The 23,972-nt window shown below is 56.8% G+C and overlaps 3 protein-coding genes and 1 non-coding gene across 64 annotated transcripts in view; 2 read left to right on the top strand and 2 right to left on the bottom strand.

The window, feature by feature from the left end:
• The window catches only part of C19H19orf38 (chromosome 19 C19orf38 homolog), a 35,916-nt gene extending 33,464 nt beyond the window's left edge, over positions 1–2,452 (bottom strand). For 4 of the 10 annotated variants that reach the window (XM_077977435.1, XM_077977433.1, XM_077977434.1 and 1 more), the window contains exon 1: positions 2,340–2,441. The gene's annotated coding sequence lies outside the window, so the exon portion shown is untranslated. Of the gene's footprint in view, positions 1–2,339 lie in introns of all 10 variants that reach the window. The other 6 variants (XM_077977440.1, XM_077977437.1, XM_077977441.1 and 3 more) reach the window with 4 other exon arrangements.
• A 355-nt stretch (positions 2,453–2,807) lies between these two features.
• Positions 2,808–6,648, top strand: TMED1 (transmembrane p24 trafficking protein 1). Of its 3 annotated transcripts, XR_013408658.1 has the most exons (5): positions 2,903–3,106; positions 3,760–3,857; positions 3,994–4,245; positions 5,125–5,292; positions 5,873–6,645. XR_013408658.1 is itself a non-coding variant. In NM_001194250.2 (4 exon segments), coding segments are annotated over 4 exon segments (684 nt in total). In that variant the 5' UTR covers positions 2,808–2,923; the 3' UTR covers positions 6,092–6,648.
• Positions 6,649–7,188: 540 nt separating this feature from the next.
• DNM2 (dynamin 2) overlaps positions 7,189–23,972 on the bottom strand; it is a 110,591-nt gene continuing 93,807 nt past the window's right edge. For 9 of the 50 annotated variants that reach the window (XM_077976421.1, XM_077976428.1, XM_077976436.1 and 6 more), the window contains 7 exons: positions 23,059–23,172; positions 15,714–15,823; positions 12,219–12,330; positions 10,900–11,064; positions 9,861–10,093; positions 8,691–8,942; positions 7,189–8,113 (listed from right to left, as the gene is read on the bottom strand). In XM_077976421.1, the coding sequence (XP_077832547.1) occupies positions 8,044–8,113; positions 8,691–8,942; positions 9,861–10,093; positions 10,900–11,064; positions 12,219–12,330; positions 15,714–15,823; positions 23,059–23,172 (1,056 nt within the window). In that variant the 3' untranslated portion in view covers positions 7,189–8,043. 50 annotated transcript variants of the gene reach the window in all.
• Positions 18,279–18,349, top strand: MIR199A-2 (microRNA mir-199a-2). Its single transcript, NR_032443.1, has one exon. It is a non-coding gene; the product is annotated as a microRNA mir-199a-2 (primary transcript).

Genomic DNA, 23,972 nt, shown 5'->3' with positions numbered 1-23,972 from the left:
ACCTGAGGTCAGGAGTCGAGACCAGCCTGGCCAAGTGGTGAAATCCTGTCTCTACTAAAAATACAAAAAATTAGTCGGGCATGCTGGCAGGCGCCTGTAATCCCAGCTACTTGGGAGGCTGAGGCAGGAGAAACCCTTGAACCCAGGAGGCGGAGGTTGCAGTGAGCCTAAATCACGCCATTGCACTACAGCCTGGGTGACAGGGCGAGACTGTCTCAAAAAAAAAAAAAAAAAAAAAAGAAAAGAAAAGAAAAGAAATGAGCAATGTGGCACAGCTCAGGTAGAGATTCCAGCTGCATAATGAAAGATTAGCAGATACCAGAAATTTGCACCCTATGCAAACGGCACACCTATTCTAACCAGTTTTTCAGCCCCTATGTAAATCAGGCTCTGCCTCCTCACCAGCTCATCTATAAAACCTCTGCATTTTGCTGTGGACCAGCAACCATTTTTCTGGGACCCCTCTCTGTAGCAGAGAGTTATTTTCGCCATTGCCTATTAAACTTTCGTTCTCAACCTCACTCTTTGTGTGTCCCGGTCCTTGTTCTCCACAGCTGTGAGACAACAAACCTTGGCTGTGACTCAAGACAACGAGGCCGTTTCAGAATCACTGCTTAATGGGTACAGGGATCCTTACTGGGCTGATGAAAATGGAACTACACAGAAGTCACTAGACAACATTGGAATGTACTAAATGCCACTGAATTGCTAATTTTAAAATAGTTATTTTTATTTTTTTGACACGGAGTCTTGCTGTGTCGCCCAGGCAGGAGTGCAGTGGCGTGATCTTGGCTCACCTCAAGCTGCACCTCCCGTGTTCACACCATTCTCCTGCCTCAGCCTCCTGAGTACCTGGGACTACAGACGCCTGCCACCATGCCCAGCTAATTTTTTGTATTTTTGGTAGAGACGGGGTTTCATCATGTCAACCAGGATGGTCTTGATCTCCTGACCTTGTGATCCGCCTGCCTCAGCCTCCCAAAGTGTTGAGATTATAGGCGTGAGCCACCACACCCGGCCTTAAAATGGTTAATTTTATGCAATGTGAATTTTACTGTATTTTTAAAATATCAATTTTAGTAATCCCAACAGTTTGGGAGGGTGAGGCAGGTGGATGGCTTGAGTCCAAGAGTCTGAGACCAGCCCGGGCAACATAGGGACATCTCATCTCTACAAAAAATTAGGCATGTGGTCCGAGCTACTCAGGAGGTTGAGCCGGGAGAATCACTTGAGCCCAGGAGGTCGAGATTGCAGTAAGCCATGATGGCCTCACTACTTTCTAGTCTGGGTAACAGAGCAAGACCCTGTCTTAAAAAAAAAAAAATTCGGCTGGGCGCAGTGGCTCACCCCTGTAATCCCAGCACTTTGGGAGGCCAAGGTGGACGGATCACAATGTCAGAAGATTGAGACCATCCTGGCTAACACGGTGAAACCCCATCTCTACTAAAAATGCAAAATTTAGCCGGGTGTGGTGACACGTGCCTGTAGTCTCAGCTACTCGGAAGACTGGGGCAGGAGAACCCAGGAGGTGGAAGCTGTAGTGAGTCGAGATCACACCACTGCACTCTAGCCTGGGCAGCAGAGGGAGACTCCGTCTCAAAAGAAAAAAAAAAAGGAATCATCCATTCTCCACTATTATTTCAAATTGTCCAAGCAGTGAGTGTAAATGACAGAAAAACTTGGAGTGAAAAGGAATACCAAACTGACATTACAAAGAGCTACTTCCCCAAATTTTCCAAATGCAGGAAAGTGCTGACAATAGCCAGCTGTATTTGAGGGGTCTTTGTCATCACCTGCCAACCTTTTCAGGGTTTATCTTTGAAGACTAAACATTTCCGTGTACACAGTTTATGTTTAGATGGGAACCAAATAACAGATTATTATTTACTAAGGGCCTGTGATATGCCACGCACTGTGGAGGTAAGCACTCAACAAGCATTTCACTTATCCTTAAGACAGCTCAGTAGGGTAGACCTATTATCCTCATTTTGCAGAAGAGGAAACTGACGCTCAACAGAGGGACTGCCTCAAGTAATGGGTGGGGCAGGAGCTGAAATGTAGCTCCCAGTTCGACGCCACGTTCGACGCCTGAGGCAATGTGGGAGAATCGCAAGGTGGCTCCCAGTCCCACACTCTCCTCACCTCTTCCTACCTGGGCTGTGGTTTTTCTGACCCGAGTCTACTGTAATGGCTCTGTTTACCTGCTGGCCCTTGAGGTGCATGGTGTGGCCACACCCCTCCACTGTCTATAAGCCAGGAAAGTGCTAAATATGAACCAAGCCTCATGTCAATTCTCGCAGCCAGACTATAGGGTGGTCGTTCCATCACTCCCGACTTACGAGGAAACTGATACGCTGATGCTTCTAAGGCTCTAAAGGCGTCGAACCTGGAGCCACGCTCCCAGGGCAAGCAAAACACGACGCCACAGGTTATCTCCGCCCCGCCCCCCAGCTGAGCCTTTTTATACGCGAGCCCTACGGGTCGCGTACAGGGCCACACCTAGTCCCTATTTTTGGGTCCACTCCACCCCGTGGATCCCGCCAAAGGTTGTCTCGCGCGGCGCACTGTGGGAAAACCGCGGGGAGGTGCCTAAAGCGGACCTTGCCGCCTCTAACTTTAGTTGTCTTAGCTACTGCCTACAAAAGATGCGCCATTGTGGCACTTATTTTTGTAATTTTCCTCCACCAGCGGCCGAGACGAGAGCCGAAGCCTTTGAAAAAAATATTCCTAGACGGTTGTGTTTCCGGGCGCATCACGCATTCATTCGGGCAGCCTGTCTCTCTGGAGGGGTCCTTCACTCCTGGCACCTCTGGTTACGGACAACGTACAGAAGCGACTGCCAATGAGCTCCGCTGAGTAGGACAGGGGCAGGGCTAGCGCTTAAAGGAGCCGCGACCCCTTTGCAGACCAGAGGGTGACCCGGATGATGGCGGCCGGCGCGGCCTTAGCCCTGGCCTTGTGGCTACTAATGCCACCAGTGGGGGTGGGAGGGGCGGGGCCCCCGCCAATCCAGGACGGTGAGTTCACGTTCCTGTTGCCGGCGGGGAGGAAGCAGTGTTTCTACCAGTCCGCGCCGGCCAACGCAAGCCTCGAGACCGAATACCAGGTAGAGGGTCGCGAGCTGGGCAGCCAGCGGAGTCAGGGAGAGGGGGCGTGGCCAAGCGGCCGGGGCGAGGCGCGCTTTAGGAGGAAGGGGGAGGAGTCCGTGCTTGGGAGCGCGGGGGCGGAGCTAGCAAGAGATGGACAGATGGGGCGGGGACGGTGTGTGGGAGCGGAAGGGGAGGGAGTAATAAGGCGGGGCTAGAGTGAGAGATGGAGTGGGCGGGGCCAACCGTAAGTATAGGGAGCCTCTGAGGACAGGATTCTCGCTGGTGGGCGTGGCGATAGTGCTGATAGGTCGACTATGGGGACGTTGCCGACACAGGCCTTTCTTGGGAGTTAGACTAAGGAAAAAGGCTGGGCCTATCCTCTTTCGGAGGCGGAGCCAAGCGGGGGCGTGGTCAGGTAAACTTCCATTAAGTACTTTTGATAGGTGCGTGGTCAGCTGAAAGTATGGACCCCAAGCTGTCATATCAATGAGGGTAGAGGCAAGGGGCGCAGCCATTGGGACAGGTGGGGGCGGGACCGGTTGTGGGTGTGCCACCGTTCAGGTAAGCCCTTGGTGGTCTGTACTGATCAGTGTTGGTTCAGCAGTAGCCCTCTTTGGCAGGCGCCCTTGGCCTACCGCTAGCCCTTCACCCACTCTTACCTGTCCCCCAGGTGATCGGAGGTGCGGGGCTGGACGTGGACTTCACGCTGGAGAGCCCTCAGGGCGTGCTGTTGGTCAGCGAGTCCCGCAAGGCTGATGGGGTACACACGTGAGTTCAGTCCTGATGCCTTCCTGGGTTCAGTTACAGCCCTGCCCCTCCCAGGCGGCCTCAGGTTACCGCCCTGACTGCCCCAGAGTCGGCTGGCCGGCCACCCTGGTTCATGTTTGTGTGTCTGTCTGCCCAGCGTGGAGCCAACGGAGGCCGGGGACTACAAGCTGTGCTTTGACAACTCCTTCAGCACCATCTCCGAGAAGCTGGTGTTCTTTGAATTGATCTTTGACAGCCTCCAGGATGACGAGGAGGTCGAAGGATGGGCAGAGGCTGTGGAGCCCGAGGAGATGCTGGATGTTAAAATGGAGGACATCAAGGTGTGTCCAGGGTGCACTGAGGCCACTCCTTCCAGATCTCTAGGATTCATCTGGGGCACCCCCCTTGGGCTGACCTAGCCTCCCCTCCGAAGTTGTGCCCCCAACCGAATTATAGTAACAGTAGCAGCTCTTAAAATAAGTAGTTCATTTCAGGCCGGGCATGGTGGCTCACGCCTGTAATCCCAGCACTTTGGGAGGCTGAGGTGGGTGGATCACCTGAGGTCAGGAGTTCGAGACCAGCCTGGCCAACATGGTGAAACCCCATCTCTACTAAAAATACAAAAATTAGCTGGGTGTGGTGGCGCACGCCTGTAACCCCAGCTACTCAGGAGGCTGAGGCAGGAGAATCACTTGAACTCAGGAGGTGGAGGTTGCAGTGAGTTGAGATCATGCCACTGCACTCCAGCCTGGGCAATAAGAGCGAAACTCCGTCTCAAAAAAAAAAAAAAGGTAGTTCATTTCTAGGTGTAAACCCTGGTGTAAAGGTTTAAGGAACTCGTATCATAAATACCTTCATACCGTAAAACTCTATAACCACCTTGTGAAGTAGACCCCGTGCTCACATCATCCCTATTTTACAGGTGGGAAAAGTGAGATACAGGATGGCTGAGCAACTCATGGCCACACAGATCAACTAGCAGAGTTGGTATTGAACCCACGCTGGTTTCAGCAACTATTCTCTTAACCACAAGCAAATATGTTCTGTACATTTATTAGTATTTTAATTAACGACTTCTTTATTTTCAAACAGATCTCTCTTGGTCACCCAGGCTGGATTGCAGTGGCACGATCTCAGCTCACTGCAACCTCTGCCTCCCAGGTTCAAGCAGTTCTCCTGCCTCAGCCTCTCCAGTAGCTGCACTACCACGCCTGACTAATTTTTGTGTTTTTAGTAGAGACAGGGTTTCACCATGTTGGCCAGACTGGTCTCAAACTCCTGACCTCAGGGGATCTGTCCACCTTGGCCTCCCAAAGTTCTGGGACTACAGGTGTGAGCTACGGCGAGGCAAGGTCTTGCTGTGTCACTCAGGCTGGAGTGCAGTGGTGTGATCATAGCCCATCGCAGCCTCAAACTCCTGGGCTCAAGCAGTCCTGCCACCTCAGTGGGACTACAGGTGTGCACCACCATGCCTAATTTTTTGTTTTCTGTAGAGACGAGGTTTCACCATGCTGGCCAGGGTGGTCTTGAACTCCTGAGTTTAAATGATCCTCCTGTCTTGGTCTGTGCTTGCATTACACATGTAATCTTGCCTCAGCCTCCTGAATAGCTGGGATTAGTTGTGCATCACCACCCCTGGCTAATTTTTTGTAGAGATGGGGTTTTGCTATGTAGCCCAGGCTGGTCTCAAACTCCTGGGCTCAAGCGATCCTCCCACCTCAACCTTCCAAAGTGCTGGGATTACAGGCATGAGCCACCATGCTCGTCCTTGTGCATTTATTTAGGCATTAAATTTTCACGGCAGCTTGGAAGCTTATAGAAGAGGAAACAGGCTCAGATAGGTTAATTAAGTTGCTCACGGTCACACAGCCAGTGAGTGGCAGGGCGAGGATTTGAACTTAGCCTGAACAAGTTTGTGTTTGCGGCTGTACCTTCCTGGGCTAATACAGCCTCCCTCCATATCTCCCGGTTGTTTTGGTCTCTGGTTCCCGATGGGCGGAGGGACGCCTGACCCTTCCCCTCCCTCTGCCCTGCAGGAGTCCATTGAGACCATGCGGACCCGGCTGGAGCGAAGCATCCAGATGCTGACGCTACTTCGGGCCTTCGAGGCACGTGACCGCAACCTGCAAGAGGGCAACTTGGAGCGGGTCAACTTCTGGTCAGCTGTCAACGTGGCGGTGCTGCTGTTGGTGGCCGTGCTGCAGGTCTGCACACTCAAGCGCTTCTTCCAGGACAAGCGCCCGGTGCCCACGTAGCCCCTGCCACGGAAGGAAGAACGGGACGAAGGAGGGGCAGCGGGGTGTTTGCGTATGAGACTTGGGGGTCCCTCCCCATTTTAGTTTCCTGCCAAAATGGGAGTGTGCAGTCGGGGCCTGTGGTCTGGCCCTGTGAGTCTCCTTCCGTCCTCAGTGGGCAGGGAACACCTCTGGCTTGCAGAAGGGACGGCTCAGCGGCTGCACCGACGGTCCTGGAAATCTCACATGGTGGGCACTGCAGCGTTGGAACGTGAGCCTCAGATTTCCTGGCCCCTCTACTGTAAATGTGCCTTAGCCTAAGCCTTCCATCCTGTGTTACCGTTGCCTGGTGCGGGGCAGGGCCTAACAAGGAAACCTGGGCCCTCCGAGCCAGGCTGAGGTCTGGTAACAGAATGCCAGGAAGGGGGCCTGGAAGACCACCTGCCCCGGCCCCTCTTCCTGCAGGGGCCCCACACAGGCATGAGGGACGGCCTGGCCAAAGTCTAGGCAGAAGCCTCCTGGAACAAAGGGTGGTGTGGCCTGGGCATCGGAGTCAATAAATTATGGTCAGAAAATCACAGAGCCTGCTGACTGGGGCTCAGGGACACCAGCTAGGACAGACCGGCCCGCGAAGGGGGCAGCCAGACAGGCGGGAGGGGCCTCCCATGAAGCTCAGAAGAAAGGTCTGGCGGGAGCCGATGGAGGGGGTCGCCTGGCACAAGAGAAAAATCAGAAAGCAAAGTTTAACTGAGTCCCAGGTGGGCCACGAGGCCTGGGCTTCCCCAAGAGAGGGTGAGAGAAGCAGGGCCTGAGGGTAGGAAGTGGGTGGAGCACTGGGGTCCCGGCTTCACCAGGCAGCAGCCAGGCCTGTGCACGTGGGGGTGTGTGGGGGATCAGAGAACATCTGCTCCCACTCCTCCCGTGCTAAGGAAAGTAAAAGCTCTCGCCTGTATCCAGTGGCTTCCTCTGAAAGGCGACACCGAGGAAAGCAGAGCCCTCAGGGAGGTGTGAGGTGCTTATGTTTGCAGGGACCTGGGCGTCCTTATGGGAGGCCTGATGGGGGAGGTGGCGCCCACGTCCCCAGCCCGAACACTAACACAAGAGGCCCACACAGCAGCCACCAGCAGCGTCTTCCCTTTATTTTAGTTTATTAATAGGATACAGAGTGCAGGCACTTACAGTGGTCAAACCGAGCGAGGAGTGGGTGAGGTCTGCTCAGAGAGAGGCTGCCCGGGGCCCACCCCATCAGGGAGGCATGGGTGGGAGCTGAGAGGCCCCCAAGGCCCCCCACCACCACCACCCACATAGCCCAAGCCCAGCCACCCTGGGGGACCCAGGAGGAGGAGGAGAGAGGAGTAGGGCAAGGCCGGCCCGGGCCAACGGCTCCGGGCCTAGCAAAGGCACCTCTGGCAGCCGAGGCTGGGCCGGGCTCAGGCTGCGTGGTTAATATGGCCAGGAAGGACTATGCACACCTCAGGCCTGGCAGCCGGGCACTACTGAGCCCACTGGGCCAGGCTTGCCGCTGGGGAGCTCCTGCTAATGAGAAGTTGATATACCCCTGCACCCCAGCAAGGCCTGGGGACATAGGCGCCCTTGGTGCCCCCAATTCTAGAAGGCCTGCCCTACGTGGGCCTTCCCAGCCCGAGAAGACCCTGGCAGAGTCCTCCCAAGGCTGGACCCCTCATTCAGGATGGCGTCAAGGGTTCAGATCCCCCTCTGCCACCCTGAGACTCCATCCCCCAAAGTGCATCACCCCAGCGCCCCCTGCCTGGAGCTCCAGGGCCCCTTTGCGCAGTGCGGTGTCCAGCCAGGCATGGGGGCCGGCCCTGGACCGGGTCCAGCGTTAAGGAAGAGGCCAGGGCTGCCCACTGGGAGCCTGGTCCCGGCATAGGGGCGGCAGAGGGCCCCAGACCACCGAAGCTCCGGCGCCGCGGGTGCGTGAGGCCCCCCCGAGAGCACGCCCCCCTCGAGGCCTAGTCGAGCAGGGATGGCTCGGCTGGGCGGATTATGGTGGGCCGGCTGGGCGCAGCAGGGGGTCTTCTGCTGCAAAGAGAAGAAAGACAGGTGGGGAGGGGGAGACGGCAGTGAGGCCATGAGCAGGAGGCAGGCCTGGGTTGAGGACCCAGCCCCCACCCACACACCACCCCACGGTGTTCACCAGACTGACCTCCGCAAGCCACCAAGGCGTTGGGGAGGAGTGCCAAACCCAGGCATCGACTCGCCTGCTGTTTGACCCTCGGGGAGGCCCTTGCCCTCCCTGGGCCTCAGCTTCCCCACTGGAGAAGTGGGGAGAATAAAGCCTGGCCCACGGGGTAGACTGAGGCAGGCAGGGGTAGGAAGGAGAGGGAGGTAAACAGTGGGAGGAGGTGCCCAGCGTGAGGGTTTCACAGCTGCCTCGTGGCGCACCCCAGTGGGCAGAGGGCAAGCTGGAGGCTACTCTGAGACACTGAACAAGCCTCTTGACCTATCTGGGCCTGTTTTCCTGTGAGCCAAACAGGGATGAGGGCGATTCCTGCACTCCAGCAGCTGGGCCCGTGGTGAGAGCTCACTTGGAGGAAGTAAGACAGGAGAAACCCCAGGGTGCAGGCAGTTGGGGTGGAGGGCAGAGGGTCAGCCTTACCTGGGTACTCCTGGGGGGATCCCTGGGGGGATCCGAACTGGCCGAGATGGGATCTGAGGTGGGGCTGGGAAGAGGTCATTGTTGGCAAACACGCTCTGGGGTCCAGGCCGGGATGGGATTGGGGGCGCCGAGAAGGAGGCTGCTGCCCCCACGGGCACAGGAATCAGGGGGGGCCCTGGAGTGGGGCCCCTCACCGCTGGGGGCCGGCCGGGGGGGTGTATGCTGGACACCGGTCGGCGCTGTGGAGTGGGGCTGTGAGGAAGGAGAGGCTGTGAGCTACAGATACAGATGGAGTAGGAGCTCCCGCCATGCCACTGTGGCTGCCAGAACTTGAGGTGGGGGCTGGCTGGGGGGGACAGTGCAGGTGCAGTGGGATCCTCCCACCCCAACCTGAGCGCTAGTCCCACCTTCCCTTGCCCTCGGCCCCCAAGGACTCCGGTTGCCCTCTGACCTCATCCCCACAGCCCCCACACGGCCAGACACTTCACACTCACAGGGCCCCCTCAGGTCTTGGGCCTGGGATCCACCCTCACAGACAAAGACACTTCCAGAGTCCTCCAGATCAAGCCCTAATGCCTCCAGGGGCCGTGGAACCTGCAAGCCCTGTCCAGACACCCAGGTTCCCTCCTGGGCCTCAGCACCTGCTGCCTGCAGGCCTGGGTACGATGTCCTCCCCCTAGGGAACGCCATGGTTCCCCAAGGGCTCTGCAGGGCGGCCCCCTCTGAGGTTCCCTGCCCGACAGCCTCAATGGACAACTCAGGGGCGGCGGCAGCTCTGGCCACGCCTTGCGTTTGCCCCTCCAGAGCCTCCCATCTGCCGTACTCTGTGATTGAGGAGGCTCGTCTCTCTCCTGTGGCTGCTGCCCCTCCAGCCTCTTACCCCGGCTTCCATTTGGGCTGTGCCGAGGGAAGGCACCCGCAGAGGCAGGCAGGGTATTCATTCACAAGGTCCTGCCCTAGAGCTGCGGGGCTGGCTGGCCCCCATACCCTTTCTCTCCCTCCTCCGGCTGCAGCAGGGCAGCAGCTCCCACAGTGCCCAGCCCTGGGTGCCACCCCTTCTGCCCACCCTTGGGTTGCGTCCTGTTTCCTGCCAGGACCCTGCAGGACACACAGGAAGGCCAGGAACCTGCGGGCTGAATGCTTGAGGGCAGGGGAACCAGGATTCCGGACCTGTGGCTGCTGGCGCTCTGGAGCCAGGTGTCGTCGACGGGCGGGGGTACGGGCGTGGACACGGTGCTGGTGCTGATGTCGCCGATGATGTTGAGCGCCTCCTTGAGGGCATGGTACATGCGCAGCATGTCGTCCCGCCGCTGCGCCTGGTCGGCCGACTCCTCCATGAGGCTGCTCTGGTCCGCTGAGGAGTATAGGTAGGCCAGAAGCTCGTGGTGGATGAAGGCCTTCGTCTGTGGGCAGGGGTTGGGGAGGGTCAGGCTTGCACATCACCCCAACCCACAACCCACAGTGATTGCTGGAAAAACGTCTCCCACAGGGCGGGGCCACCCCCAGACGTTTTTGCAATTCTCCTGCCTCAGCCTCCCGAGTAGCTGGGACCACAGGTGCGTGACACCATGCTTGGCTAATTTTTGTAATTTTTGTAGAGATGGGGTTTCACCATGTGGCCCAGGCTGATTATGAGATTCTTATTCAACTTACTTCTACTATCTTGCCTCTTCTATTGATATCTTTTCTCCTGTTTAGCTTATTTATTTATTTCCTTAACCTTGGCAGAATAATCCTGTTATATCTTTTTTTTTTTTTTAAGACGGAGTCTCGCTCTGTTGCCCAGGCTGGAGTGCAGTGGCATGATCTCAGCTCACTGCAACCTCTGCCTCCCGGGTTCATGCCATTCTCCTGCCTCAGCCTCCCAAGCAGCTGGGACCACAGGCACCTGCCACCACGCCCAGCTAATTTTTTTTGTATTTTTAGTAGAGACGGGGTTTTACCGTGTTAGCCAGGATGGTCTCGATCTCCTGACCTCATGATCCGCCCGCCTCAGCCTCCCAAAGTGCTGGGATGACAGGCGTGACCTACCGCGCCCGGCCTCGTTTTTGTATTTTTAGTAGAGGTGGGGTTTCACCATTTTGGCCAGGCTGGTCTTGAACTCCTGACCTCAAGTGATCCGCCCACCTTGGCCTCCCAAAGTGCTGGGATTACAGGCCTGAGCCACCGCACTCAGCTGCCTCCTTCTCATTTTTAGTTCACCACTCACATTGTTGATCATGAGGTGCATGATGGTCTTTGGCATGAGGTCGCGGATGGACTTGTTGATAATGGCCACGTATGAGTCCACCAGGTTGCGAATGGTCTCCACCTGCCGCTCCAGTTGGGGGTCCATGGAGAAGGTGTTCTCCTGGGCCCCGTCCTCGTTTTCTGCCTGCAAGCGGGAGGGGAGGTGCTGAGGGGTGACTATGGCCTGGGGCAAGTCCTGGTTCTCTGGAAACCATCTGCCCTATTGTCCCACCAATAACTGACCCCAGGCTGGCCCCTGACAGCCCCACTGGTACCAGGTAGGCCTGCCTGCCCCGGGCCAGAGCTGCCCAAACAATGGGGTGACACTGGCTGATGCTGGGGTGGATCCCCTCACCTGGGCATTGGAACATCGTTTTTTTTGTTTTTTTTTGACACGGTCTTGCTATGTCACCCAGGCTGCAGTGCAGTGGCACAAACACGGCTCACCGCAGCCTCAACCTCCTGGGTACAGCTCAAGTGATCCTCCCACCTCAGCCCCCTGGAGTAGATGGGATTACAGGGGTGCGTCACCACGCCTGCGTATGTTTGTATTTTTTGGAGAGACAGGGTTTTGCAACATTGCCCAGGCTGTTCTCAAACTCCTGGGTTCAAAGGATCTGCCCGCATCGCTTCCCAAAGTGTTGGGATTACAGGTGTGAGCCATCACACCCAACCTTAGGACATTTTATTTTATTTTTGAGATGGAGTCTCGCTCTGTCGCCCAGGCTGGAGTGCAATAGCATGATCTCAGCTCAATGCAACCTCCACCTCTAGGTTTAAGCGATCTCCTGACTCAGCCTCCCGAGTAACTGGAATTACAGGCATGTGCCACCATGCCCGGCTACTTTTTGTAGTTTTAGTAGAGACGGGGTTTCACCATGTTGGCCAGGCTGGTCTCGAACTCCTGAGCTCAAATGATCTGCCTGCCTCAGCCTTCCAAAGCGCTGGGATTACAGGCGCGAACTATCCAGCGCGCCCGGCAAGACATTTTAATATTGGGGCCAAGGGTGGCCATGTTCACTCCACCTCAGGATGGAGGGGAAAAGAGAGGAGAACAAAGAAGGCGGTACCCCATCCCCTGCGTGCCCTGGTCACTGGCTTCCGTGAGGGAACATTCTGGGCCCTGATGACAAAGTATCTCCAAGTTCTCCTTTGCTTGCTCAAGTGGGCATCTGCTACATGATTTCAGAGGCTCCTGGCTAACATGACCTGAAAATGACCTGTCCTGGGGAAAGCCAGCTCTGCTTCCTCTCCCAGGTGGGGGCCGCTGGGCCGCCGCTGCGCAGGGCGGCTCCTCACCTGGTCCTTCTCAGGGTAGACGCCGGCTCGGAGGAACGAGGCCTTCCAGCTGTCCACGTCCTCCTGGGAGTCACAGGCCAGCTCGATCTGCCGCAGGTCCTTGTAGACGTTTCTGCGGGGGGAGGGAGAGGAGCAGGCTTGACCCTGCCATGGGTCTGGCAGACCACCGGGAGGAGTGGGCTCTAGGGGTCTTTCTGACTGATCAGGAACCCAAACCCAACCCAGGCTTCACCCGGTCATGCCGAGGGATCATGGTGAGTGATGCCTACGCAGAAGATCACTGTGCACTAGCTCGGCAGGTGTCTGTGTTTCTTTATTTCTGTTGGATTAGCTGACTCTTCTCTTTTCCTGGGCCCCCAGAAGTAGGCATGTGACCCTTGACACCCACTGTAGCTGGGAAGCTCCCACTGGGGCATTTTCAGGAAAGCCCAGAGCAGCACTGTCCACCAGAAATTTATTATTATTATTATTATTATTATTATTTTTGAGATGGAGTTTCACTCTTGTTGCCCAGGCTGGAGTGCAATGGCGCAATCTTGGCACACCGCAACCTCCACCTTTCAGGTTCAAGGGATTCTCCTGCCTCAGCCTCCCAAGTACCTGGGATTACAGGCATGCGCCACCACACCTGGCTAATTTTTATATTTTTAGTAGAGACAGGGTTTCTCCATGTTGATCAGGCTGGTCTCGAATTCCTGACCTCAGGTGTTTTGCCTACCTCGGCCTCCCAAAGTGCTGGGATTACAGGCATGAGCCACTTCGCCCGGCTGTGAGTTTTTTTAAAAAAAATTTTGGCCGGGCACAGGGGCTCACGCCTGTAATCCCAACACTTTGGGAGGCCGAGGCAGGAGGATCAACTGAGGTCAGAAGTTTGAGACCAGCCTGGCCAACATGGTGAAACCCCGTCAATACTAAAATAAAAAAAATTAGCCGGGAGTGGTGACGCATTCCTGTAGTCCCAGCTGCTCGGGAGGCTGAGGCAGAAGAATCACTTAAACCTGGGAGGTAGAGGTTGTAGTGAGCCGAGATTGTGCCACCGTCTCCAGCCTGGGTGACAGAGTGAGACTTCGTGTCAAAACAAAACAAAAAAATTTTTGTAAAGGTTAGGCATGGTGGCTCACACCTGTAATTCTTGCACTTTGGGAGGCTGAGACAGGGGGATTGCTTGAGCTCAGGAGCTGGAGACCAGCCTGAGCAACACAGAAAGATCCCCATATCTACAGAAAATACAAAAATTAGCTGGGCATGGTGGCGTGCACCTGTAGCCCCAGCTACTTGGGAGGCTGAAGTGGGAGGATCACTTAAGCATGGGAGGTGGAGGCTGCAATGAGCTGAGATCACGCCACTGCACTCCAGCCTGGGTGACAGAGCAAGACTCCGTCTCAAAAAAAAAAAAAAAAAAAAAAAAAAAAAGAACCAGGGTCTCAAAGCTGGGAGATAAATGGAATGGATGCTAAACAATGCTTGCAGATGGTGGTCTATAGGCCAGGCCCCGTGCCACATGCCATGCATGTTTTCCTGTCCCACATGCAGGTGTGGTTGAGACAGCCAAGCTGCCCCCAAAGCCTTTAAGTGAGACTTGGGTTTGTGGTCAGCAAGTGGCTGCCCTGAACGACCTCTGGATGGGGTTGTGTGGGGAGAGGCATGCCCTTGTAGCTCCTCCTGTCTTCCTTTCTGCTGCTGCCTGGAACATCATCACAATGGCCGGAGCCTGGGCAGCCATTTTGGGCAAAGAAGTAGCAGTCAGGGTTTTGGGCCAGGCATGGTGGCTCATGCCTGTCATCCCAGCACTTTGGGAGGCCGAGGTGGGTGGATCACTTGAGGTCGGGAGTTTGAGACCAGCTTGACCAATATGGAGAAACTCTGTCTCTACTAAAAATAAAAAATTATCCAGGCATGGTGGTGGATGCCTGTAATCCCAGCTACTCGGGAGGCTGAGGCAGGAGAATCGCTTGAACCCAGGAGGCAGAGGTTGCAGTGAGCTGAGATCGCACCATTGCACTCCAGCCTGGGCAACAAGAGCGAAACTCTGTTTCAAAAAAAAAAAGAGTCAGGATTTCGTGGCAGGACTGTCCTACCGCAGAGCTCGGGTTCTGCACACCAGGTGGAATCCTGAGGAACATGCAGGGCCTGGATCCGGATCCCTGTGGAGCTGCTCCACTTTGCCTGGGATACTAAAGTCTGGACTCGATTTACATAAAAACCCATCAACCATCTATCTTGTTTTTGCAGCTATTACTCTGGGTTTCCTGAACCTGCTCTTAAAAGATGTATCAGGTAATATCGTCACCCTCCCTGTAGAGGAGGCACACGGCTCAGGGACCTGGGACAGCTGCCAGGTGCCATACGGCCAGGGGCAAGCCTAGAAGAGCTATGAAGGTTTTCAGGGCCAGCTAGTGGACAAATGGGTCTCAGAGCTTTAGGCCAGCCAGAGCAAAGCAGGAGGGAACCAGGAGACTCAGCTGGAGTTGGTGGGTGTAGCCTAGCAGTAGGCAAGGAGGTGCTGGGGCCAGCAGGGAGGATGTCAGTGCCTGCCTGCGGGTCTCAGGGTACCACCGGGCCTTTGCTGACAGCTAAGCCCTGACTCAGGTGGGCCCTGCTTCCTGGATGAATGCGATTGTGTTGAGCATGGGAGGAGCCCTCCCGCCAGCCGGGTCTCTTCCTGAGAGCAGTGTCCCTGCTAAAGTCTCCAGCCACTGCTTCATGGGACAGATGTACTGTGAGCTTCCTGGGGCCTCCCATTCTCCAGCTTCACTCTCCTGGGAGCTCATCTGGTTTCATCCCTTGAAATACTGTCTACACAATGGTGACTGCCTAGTTCACATCCCAGACTGGAGCTCGTTCCTGGACGTCACACTCCTCGATCTATCCAGGTGCCTGCCTGATGCGCCCTCTCCCTTGGATTGGACTAAATGGAGCTCTTGGCTGTCTCCAGGTCTACCCCGCCGCTGCCTTCCTCACCTCGGCCAATGGCAGCAGCCAGGCAGTGCCGGAGCTCAGGCCCAGGTACTCAGGGTCACCATCGGTGTCTTTCTCTCTCATATCCATGCCCACCAGGGCTCTGCCTGACTCTTCTACCCAGAATCTGCACCCTTCTTCCCTATGGGGTGTGGCCCCATCATCGCCCACTTGGACGAGGCAGTGGCCTTTGCCCTGGTCCCTGGTCTCCCACCCTCTCATACTGTTTCCCTCTCAGCCACCAGAGGGCGACTGCAAGCACCTGAGCCAGGTCCTGGTTACCCTGTGCTCAGAACTCTCCATGTTCCCACCTGACTTGGACCCTGCCTTCATCCTCGTCTCTGCCCAGAGAAGTCACCTCTGACCCAGCACCGGAAGCATCCCTGGCATTTGCTGTTTCTCACCCGACTCCCTTTCTAGAAGGTCGGTCCCAAGGGCAGGGGCTGCTGACAGCCAGGTGCTCAGTGAAGGCTGTGGAGTGTGAATGAGGCCGTTGGTCTTCACCCCGAGCCCTCCCCGGGACCCTGGGGCCCTCACCTCTGCTCCGTGTTGAAGATGGCGAACACGTGCTTGTTGGACATGAAGCCCTTCTCCACGTCACGTATCTTGAGGTTGTCCAGAGGCAGCATGTACTTCTTCTCTTTCTCCTGAGGGTGGACGGGAAAGTCACCCTGTGCTGTCCACGTGACAACTCAGGATGCCCCAGGCCAGAGAGTGCAGCGTGCGCCACCACCGGCCCTAGGGGCTTCTCAATGCTGCTGGTCGCTGCTGTGGATGAGCCCATCTGCCAGCCCCTCCCCGTCCGTCACTCTGTCCCAGCCACGCTGCCCTCCATGATGCTCCCTGAGTATCCCAGGTGGGTTCCTACCCCGGGGCCTTTGGACGACCCAGGCCACTGCCTGATCCAGACACCTGCATGGCTCCCTCCTGCCCTAACTCCACCCGCACCTTCCCCACTTCCACCCTCCTTTCCCCGCACACAACACATCACGTATTCTGCACTTGTTGACCTAGGTGCCCGACTGCCTGTGCTTATTGACCTAGATGGCTGACTGCCACTGGACTGACTCAGTTTCTCCTGTTGAGTTCACTGCTGACATGTGGCTGACTGCATGCGCAACCAAACCACCCCTCGCCTTGCGTGGAGTGAGTGGAACTTTTATCTGGGCTCCATCTTTGAAACGAGCCTAGGAGTGAGTTACCTCTGTGATGCCATTTTACAGAGGTGAAGACTGAGGCAGAGAGGAGCAGGGCTGAGATTTCAACCTTGGCCGCTTTAGGACATCTCAGGGCTGGATAGCTGACGCCTGGGCCAGGTGCTGCAGAAGTCTTAGTCCCTTTTTTTATTATTATCATTATCATTATTTTAATAGAGATGGGGTCTCACTGTGTTGCCCAGGCTGGTCTTAAACTCCTGGGTTCAAGCAAGCCTCTCGAAGTGCTGGGATTACAGGTGTGCGCCACCACACCTGGCCCTATCACTTGCTTTCGAAGGTTGGCCCTGTTCAGGAAGCACCAAACAAGTGCCGGGCATGGCTGCCCAAAATGCTAGGGGGCAGCTCAGAGGAGCTGGGCCCCTCAGCCAGGGGCAAGGGTCACGGAGTCACGGAGTCTGGGGATAGCACCCTGGAGCCCCATGCTCACCCAGTGACATGTGTGCCCACCCGCCACAGCAGCAGCTCTTGGGGACCCATGCCATGCACTGCTTCATCTCAGTTCATGGATCCCTCCCAGCTCAGAAAGGGAAGCTGGCTGCCCAAGGCCACATAGCAGGCAGTGCAAGCCACAGCAGGACTTCAGAGGCCAGGTCCCTGTGACCCAAAGCCCAGTCCTCTCCACAGTGCCCCTGGCCTTTCTTCTCCCTGGGCCATCTCTGGAAACTCCTCTCATGTCCCCTCGCTGTGCTGCCCCAGCACAAAGCCTAACCTGCCTGCCGCCTCCAAGTTTAAGAGCAGCCACAGTGACTGTGGAGAAGGCGGCTGGGGCTCCCTGGCAAGTGGGGGCCGGCTGGGAGTGTCAGGACTTTGCAAGGGAAGCCAGGATGAAGCAGTGGGCTTGGCACATGGGCTCAGTCTCAAGGCGTTAGGAGCTCAGCATGGTTGAGGTGATGCCAGCCCTGCCCTTTCCTGGCCGTGTGCCCTTAGGCAAGCCACTTCCACCATCCCCCCATCTGCACCTCGGTTTCCTCATCTGTCCAAGGAGGACGGAGGAGCTCGGTGCCCGCTGCAGAGCTGGTGCCCATGAGCACCCGGGATTTTCTTTGGTTGCTCTTGTGAGTGGCTCCAGAATTAGCCTTCTAGGCAAGGAAGAAGCAGGGCAGAGCATAGGAAGAGGGGCCCAGCAGCCGTGGAGGGAGCAGAGCGTAGAAGAGCGGCCCGGTGGCCATGGAGGGAGGGACGCCGCTGCAGACCCAAGGGAGGGAGGGTGTTGAAGAAGGCCTGTACCCCCCATCCCAGGCAAGGCTGGGTAACACAGGGCCTGAGTCCCTCCTGCCTCTCGGGGAAGAGTTTTGGGGGCTTTAGAAGGGGCCAGGAGAGGGGGCTCTGCAGAAGCCCTGCCCCCCACCCGGACGTTTGCCCAAGGGCCTTTGCTGTCCTGACTCTATCGTGTCATGCAGCCGGAAGCTTCCGTCCAGCGGGGCCAAGTAACTGAGTCACAGGCCGTTCCAGCTAACGCCACATCTGGAACTGTTTACAGTGCGATTCTGCCCAGAAAGCAGTGGCCGCCTTCCTGGGGCTGCCGGCACGCACACTCGCGCACACACACACGCGCGCGCGCGCGCACACACACACACAGAGGCATGTGTGCGCCCCTCCTCCCCACCCCCGACCCCCAGAGAGTCAGACTTTCTCCTGAGCCCAGAAGCCACGATCCCAAACCCTGCCTCCTGCCTCCGCCTCCCCCACTCTTTAGGATTTCCTGAAAACCCAGAACTTTCTCCAGATGCAAGCCGGCCCCAGCCTTGCCACGTCAGAGGGGACAGAGCGGATCGTCTCGGGAGGAGTGGTGGTTTCCCTGGCTGCTCAGAGGTGCTCAGGCGCGGCCTGGCCTGGTGGCTCCGGCGTCTGCCTGGGGGGTGCTGCGGGATGGACAGCCGGCCTCGCCAACCCAGTGTTCAGACTACCTGTTCAGGAGGCTCTCAACGTGTACAGTAGTCTGCACATTGGTTAGGCTGGGCTTGGGTGAGCGGCGCGTCGAGACAGGCCCCCCAAACTCGCCGGCAGGTGAGTGTCATTTTCCACCACCCCGTTTCCCACTGCGGTGAAGCCTGACATAGAAGATTCGAGGGCCTGGGTGGGAGAAGAGGTGCTGGGGAAAGGCAGAGGGAGCCCTGAGGCCGGCCGAGGGGTTGGGGGCCCTGGCCCTATCAGTCCGCCATCCCCACCCCATGGCTATAAACGTCTTCTCGTTTAATCTTTAAATAAAGAGATACCGATGTCTTGCGTCCCACTGAGGCATCTAAGAGGGTGGCCTGATCCTCAGGGGTGGCTGCCACATGTGTGACTCCAAGGGTCCCTGCTGGGATCCTAACTTGGGTGGTGGTAGGGGACACGTTCCATGGCTACCCCCTCCTGACTAGAGCCTGCTTTGTGTCTGGGGCGCACACAGTGCCCCTTTCACAGGTCGGCTGTTTCTCATTACGGCCGGTGCCCGGCCCTTCTCCCACCGCTGCTCCAGACTCCAATCTGGGGCTCCACAGGAGGGTCGGGGGCTCTGGCTTTCAACCCTGAGATGAGGAAAACACGAAGGGCCCCTCATGTGAGAGAAGAGATCTGACAACCAGACTTGCAGTGCTGCCAGGCAGAGAGCCGGCAGGGTAAGGTTCAGGCCCAGAGGCTCCTCCAGGGCTCGCCGCCCCAGGCCTGGCACTCCCACCCAGGGGACCCTGGAAGGTCCCCACAGCCCTAAACTGAAAGGCAGGGGACCAGCTCTCAGCCGGCCCGACAGCCCACACGCCACAGCGCAGGCTGCTTTCTGACTGCAAGGAGGAAAGAGGGGAGGAAAGTGAAGGGCACCCCACCCCACCCCGGCCATTTTGAGGAGCCATCCGATCCGGACACGTGAGTTCCTAGAGGAGCGTGAGGCAGGGGAGAAGACTGCAGACCACGCCTGGCCCCACACTCCTCCCACATCCCAACCCCATGAGGTTCGCTGGATCTGAGGTTCTGGAAGGTTCCACAGGGACCCCAGAAATGCTTGCATGGTGGCTCAGCAGACTCCACCACCCTGGGTTAAGAAATAGCACCCCAGAGTCCCGCAGAGGCCTCAGGGCTCCTGAGGCTTCCGGAACATTCCAGAGATGAGCGTCTGGCCTCGTGTGGAGTGGGATGACCCTTTCACCCCAGCGCCCTCGGTCAAGGGGACATCAGGCCTGGGCTGGGCGGAGGTGTCTGGATGTCGGGCTGGGGTGTCCCTCAGGTCAGGGAGCATGGGCCTGCAGACGTGCACCGGAGAAGCGTCCACCCCAGAGGGGACCCTCCCCCGCTCCCCGACGTGGGGCAAGTCACTGCTCAGACCCTTAGACGGGGGTGACCACAGAGCCACCCAAATGGCAAGCGTGAGGGTTTCCTCACGGGGAGCAGGGTTCTCCTCAGGTGTGGCCTCAGTGGGCTCTTAGCCAATGAGCCCAGCACAGAGCAGGGGTTCACAGCCACGAGGCCCTCCTCTCTTTGCTCCTCCCTGGGGCCAGCCGGGGCCCTCCAACCTGCCTTCTCTCTAAGCCTGGAACTTCCAAGCCAAGTCCTGCCTGTCCTGGGGCTGAAGTGGCTGCCAGCAAGCCCCCAGTCGGGGGTACTCCCACAGGGCATTCCCTCAAACCCAAGGGGAAGACAGCCAGGCAGGGTGGCTCCAGGGGACTCAGGCAACCCCAGCCTCTCCACTGAGGTTGCCTGGACTAAGCTGGTGGCTGTGCCATCCCAGGGACCATGGGGACTGGCCAGCTGGCCCTGCACCTGACACAGCCTCCAGCTCCTCCTCTGTGAACTAGGAGTAGGTGGGTAGGTTCCCTCCTACAGAGAGGAGCTGGGAGGACTTGATACTGGTAGCCACCAGGACAAAACCTGGGACACATGCGGTGAGCCAAGCACAGTGCTGGGCTCAAGTACCAGAACTCCCCCACCGGCTCCTGCAGTCCAGAGGGGACAGGCCACAGTCCTGTGGGGAGACGAGACACGAAGGGTTGATGCCACTCAATCGATATCCTGGTGAATTCTGGGTGTCAAGCCCCAGCTGTCATGCTCAGAAACAACCAATATCCACTTCCTTCTTAGAAAGTGCTAGAACTATTAGCTGGACTCACAGTTCCCACACACAGAGGCCCTTCTTTCCCTTCTTCGGGCTGCTAGAAGCTACATGGTGATGGGCATGGGGCAGCCATTTTAAACTATGAAGGGAGCCCTGTGTTAAGGTGGCAACAGGAGAGGCAGAGCCAGGCCCTGGACAGCCTCGCAGCACAGGATCACCAAGCTCACTGAGACGTGAGCAAGAAAGAGACTTTATCTCTTTAAGTGCCTTCGTTTTGGGCCTCTATTACAGACGCAAATCCACTGCCCACGTAACACAGCCATGGCTCACAGGACAGTCTGCAGTCTTCTCCCGGAGCACCGGGACACTGAGAGAAACACAGCTCCCTTTGCCAGGGACTCTTGAAAGCCAACCTGGACCTCATCAGAGCAGCAACAAGCTGTCACACAGAAGTGGCTTCCCTTCCAGGCCACTAAGCCATGGTTACGTCAGGAGAATTAGGCAAGAAATGGGTTGATCAGGGCCATAAAAAAGAATGAGATCCTGTCATTTGCAGCCACATGAATGGAACTGGAAGCCATTATGTGAAGTGAAATAAGCCAGGCACAAAAAGACAAATCTTGCATGTTGTCATTCATATGTGGGAGGTAAAAAAAGGTAGAAGAGGGGATCTCACAGAGGTGGAGAGTAGAAGGATAAATACTAGAGGCTGGGAAAGGTAGGGATAGGTAAGGGGTAAAGAGAGGTGGGCTAATGGGTACAAACATACAGTTGGAGAAAAGGCATTAACTTCTATTGTTCAACAGCAGAGTAGGGTGACGGCAGTTAAGACTATAGTTAACAATTGTCTGGTGTTTTTTTTTTTTTTTTTTTTTTTTTTGAGATAGAGTTTCATTCTTGTTGCCCAGGCTGGAGTGCAATAACACAATCTCGGCTCACCGCAATCTGTGCCTCCCGGGTTCAAGCGATTCTCCCACCTCAGCTTCCCAAGTAGCTGGGATTACTGGTATGTGCCACCACGCCAGGCTAATTTTGAATTTTTAGTAGAGATGGGGTTTCTCCATGTTGGTCAGGCTGGTCTCGAACTCCTGACCTCAGGTGATCCACCCGCCTTGGCCTCCCAAAGTGCTGGGATTAAAGGCGTGAGCCACCACGCCCAGCCTATTTTTTTTTTTTTTTTTTTTTTTGAGACGGAGTCTCTCACTGTCACCCAGGCTGGAGTGCAGTGGTGCGATCACAGCTCACTACAGCCTCCATCTCCTGGGCTCAAGTGACTGACCCTCCCACTTCAGTCTCTTGGGTAGCTGGGACTACAAGAATTCGCCACCATGCCCAGCTAATTTTTTTTGAGTTTTAAGAGACAGGGTAATGCTATGTTGCTCAAACTGGTCTTGAACGCCTGAACTCAGGCCATCCTCCCACCTCGGCCTCCCAAAGTGCTGGGATTATAGGCCTGAGGCACCGTGCCCGGCCTTGTATATTTCATAGTAGTTAGAAGAGAGGACCTGAACTGTTCTGAACACAGGGAAATGAGGAATTCCAAAGTGACAGACGCCACAAACAGCCTGCCGTGAGCACTACGTACTCTGTGCATCTAATAAAACATCAGAGGGACCCCATAAATATGTCAAACATTATGTATCTTTTTTTTACACAGGACAATCAGGAGGGATGCTGGGTCAGCATGGAGAGCAGGGGCCGGTCGGCAGTGTCCTTGCTCGAGGCCTGCCCCCTCACTCGCAGTGAACGAGTCCCTCCCATGACTCAGCACTCAACACTGCTCCCTGCAGTCACCATCACCCAGGGGCCTCTCCACTTCCTTCCCATAATGACGAGCATGTGGGGATCGTTCTGCACACTGTGGCCAAGCACCGCACAGTGGGCAGGGACCATTCTAGCCCACTTCGCAGATAGAAAAACCGAGGCCCAGAGAGGCAAAGGGCCTGACTGAGCCTGTAAGTGATGGAGCCCCTGGAGGCTGGTTGCATGCCTGAGCCCCTGACCCTTAGGCATGGTCTCTTCTCTTGAGCACGGGGCAGTCGCAGTGGCACTGGAGGCCAGGGCCTGTTTCTAGCCTGCCAGTGACTCTGTTACCCGCCATATCCCTTTTGCACTCTAGGAGCTGGCCCCATGGGGGCCAGTTACAATGTGAGTCTTTTGGCACACAGTGGCTGCTCTCCAGCCCTGGGTTATGGTTGTGTTTTGTTTGTTTGCTTGCTTGCTTGAGACGGAGTCTCGCTCTGTTGCCCAGGCTAGAGTGCAATGGCACAATCTCGGCTCACTGCAACCTCTGCCTCCTGGGTTCAAGCGATTCTCCTGCCTCAGCCTCCTGAGTAGCTGCAATTACAGGCACGTGCCACCACTCCTGGCTAATTTTTGTATTTTTAGTAGAGACAGGGTTTCATCATGTTGGTCAGGCTGATCTCGAACTCCTGACCTCGTGATCTGCCTGCCTTGGCCTCCCAAAGTGCTGGGATTATAAGCAGGAGCCACTGTGCGCGGTGGGTTATGGTCCTAGTGGTGACTCTGGGGCCGAGTGGCGCAGTGACTGAATGAGTTCTGCCCAGAGGGAGCGCCCACCCGCTCTTCCCTGGCTGCCCCACCTCCCCCAGCAGCCCTGCTCCCACCTGCTACTCACCTCCTCATCCTTGTACCAGGACAGCGACTCTGCAGTCAGCACAAACCAGTACTCCTTGGAGCCCCCCTTCATCAGGCTGATGTTGTTGATGGTCAACCAGCCCCTGCGGATCACCTGGGGGGAAGCGCGCAGCTTAGAGGAGAACCTCGCTCCGAGCCCCAGCCATCCCCCAGCGCAGCAGCCACGCCCACAGCTCAGTGGGAAGCCAGGGACTGCGATAGACACCTCCAGCCCCGAAGCCCAGGAAACCCAGTTCCACCCTGTGCCAAGCATGTCCAGCTGGAAACCAACATGGGGTGCCACCTGGGCAGGTGGGCAGATTCACTGGGTCAGGGGCTGATGGGGGACAGAGTCACGGAGGCCTGACGGAAAGGGGTCCACAGGAGGAGTCCCTGGGGCTTGTGTGTGGGGTTGTGGCAAATGAAATGTGACATCTGAGGAACTGCAATTGTTTGCGTGAGATAAGCTTCCAAGGGTGGCATCCACACAGAGGGCTAGGGTCAAAGGTGTGAGCCCAGGGGCCCTCTCCAAGCACACTGAAGGAGCGCGGCTCATGTCCCAAGCTGGCTGCAAGCCTGGTGGTCGTCCTTTTTACTGACACATCAGGGTTCTGGGCTGGGAGACCCCATGGATGGGGATCGTGTGGCTGTAGGTGTCATCTGAGTGGGGGTCAGAACCCAGGCCTGTTCAGGGACTCACCTGACAGCTAACGGCAGGCAGCCTGGGGGCTGTGCTCCCACGCTCCCTGGCCGCTGGAGGCATGTGTGGGCCAGAGCTCCCCACCCCCCTCAGGACAGGGGCCCTGGGAACTGCGGGAAGCACACAGAGGCACGCACAGGGCGGCCTGGGACCCAGGCACTGACAGACTTGGCCAAGCTACAAAGGGTGGGCTGAGCGTGGCCACGGACAGCTGC

This window comes from Macaca mulatta, chromosome 19 (genome assembly GCF_049350105.2).
Source record: "Macaca mulatta isolate MMU2019108-1 chromosome 19, T2T-MMU8v2.0, whole genome shotgun sequence".
In the NCBI taxonomy this organism is placed as follows: domain Eukaryota; kingdom Metazoa; phylum Chordata; class Mammalia; order Primates; family Cercopithecidae; genus Macaca; species Macaca mulatta.
Note: the sequence above shows the minus strand (reverse complement) of the source record. Positions and strands in the feature narration are given on the sequence as shown.

Coding starts and splice junctions, on each gene's coding strand:
- TMED1 (XM_077976453.1), top strand. CDS start 3,576: ATGAGGGTAGAGGCAAGGGGCGCAGCCATTGGGACAGGTGGGGGCGGG. Junction 3,651..3,759: donor GTGGGTGTGCCACCGTTCAG/GTAAGCCCTTGG, acceptor CCTGTCCCCCAG/GTGATCGGAGGTGCGGGGCT. Junction 4,178..5,872: donor TTAAAATGGAGGACATCAAG/GTGTGTCCAGGG, acceptor TCTGCCCTGCAG/GAGTCCATTGAGACCATGCG.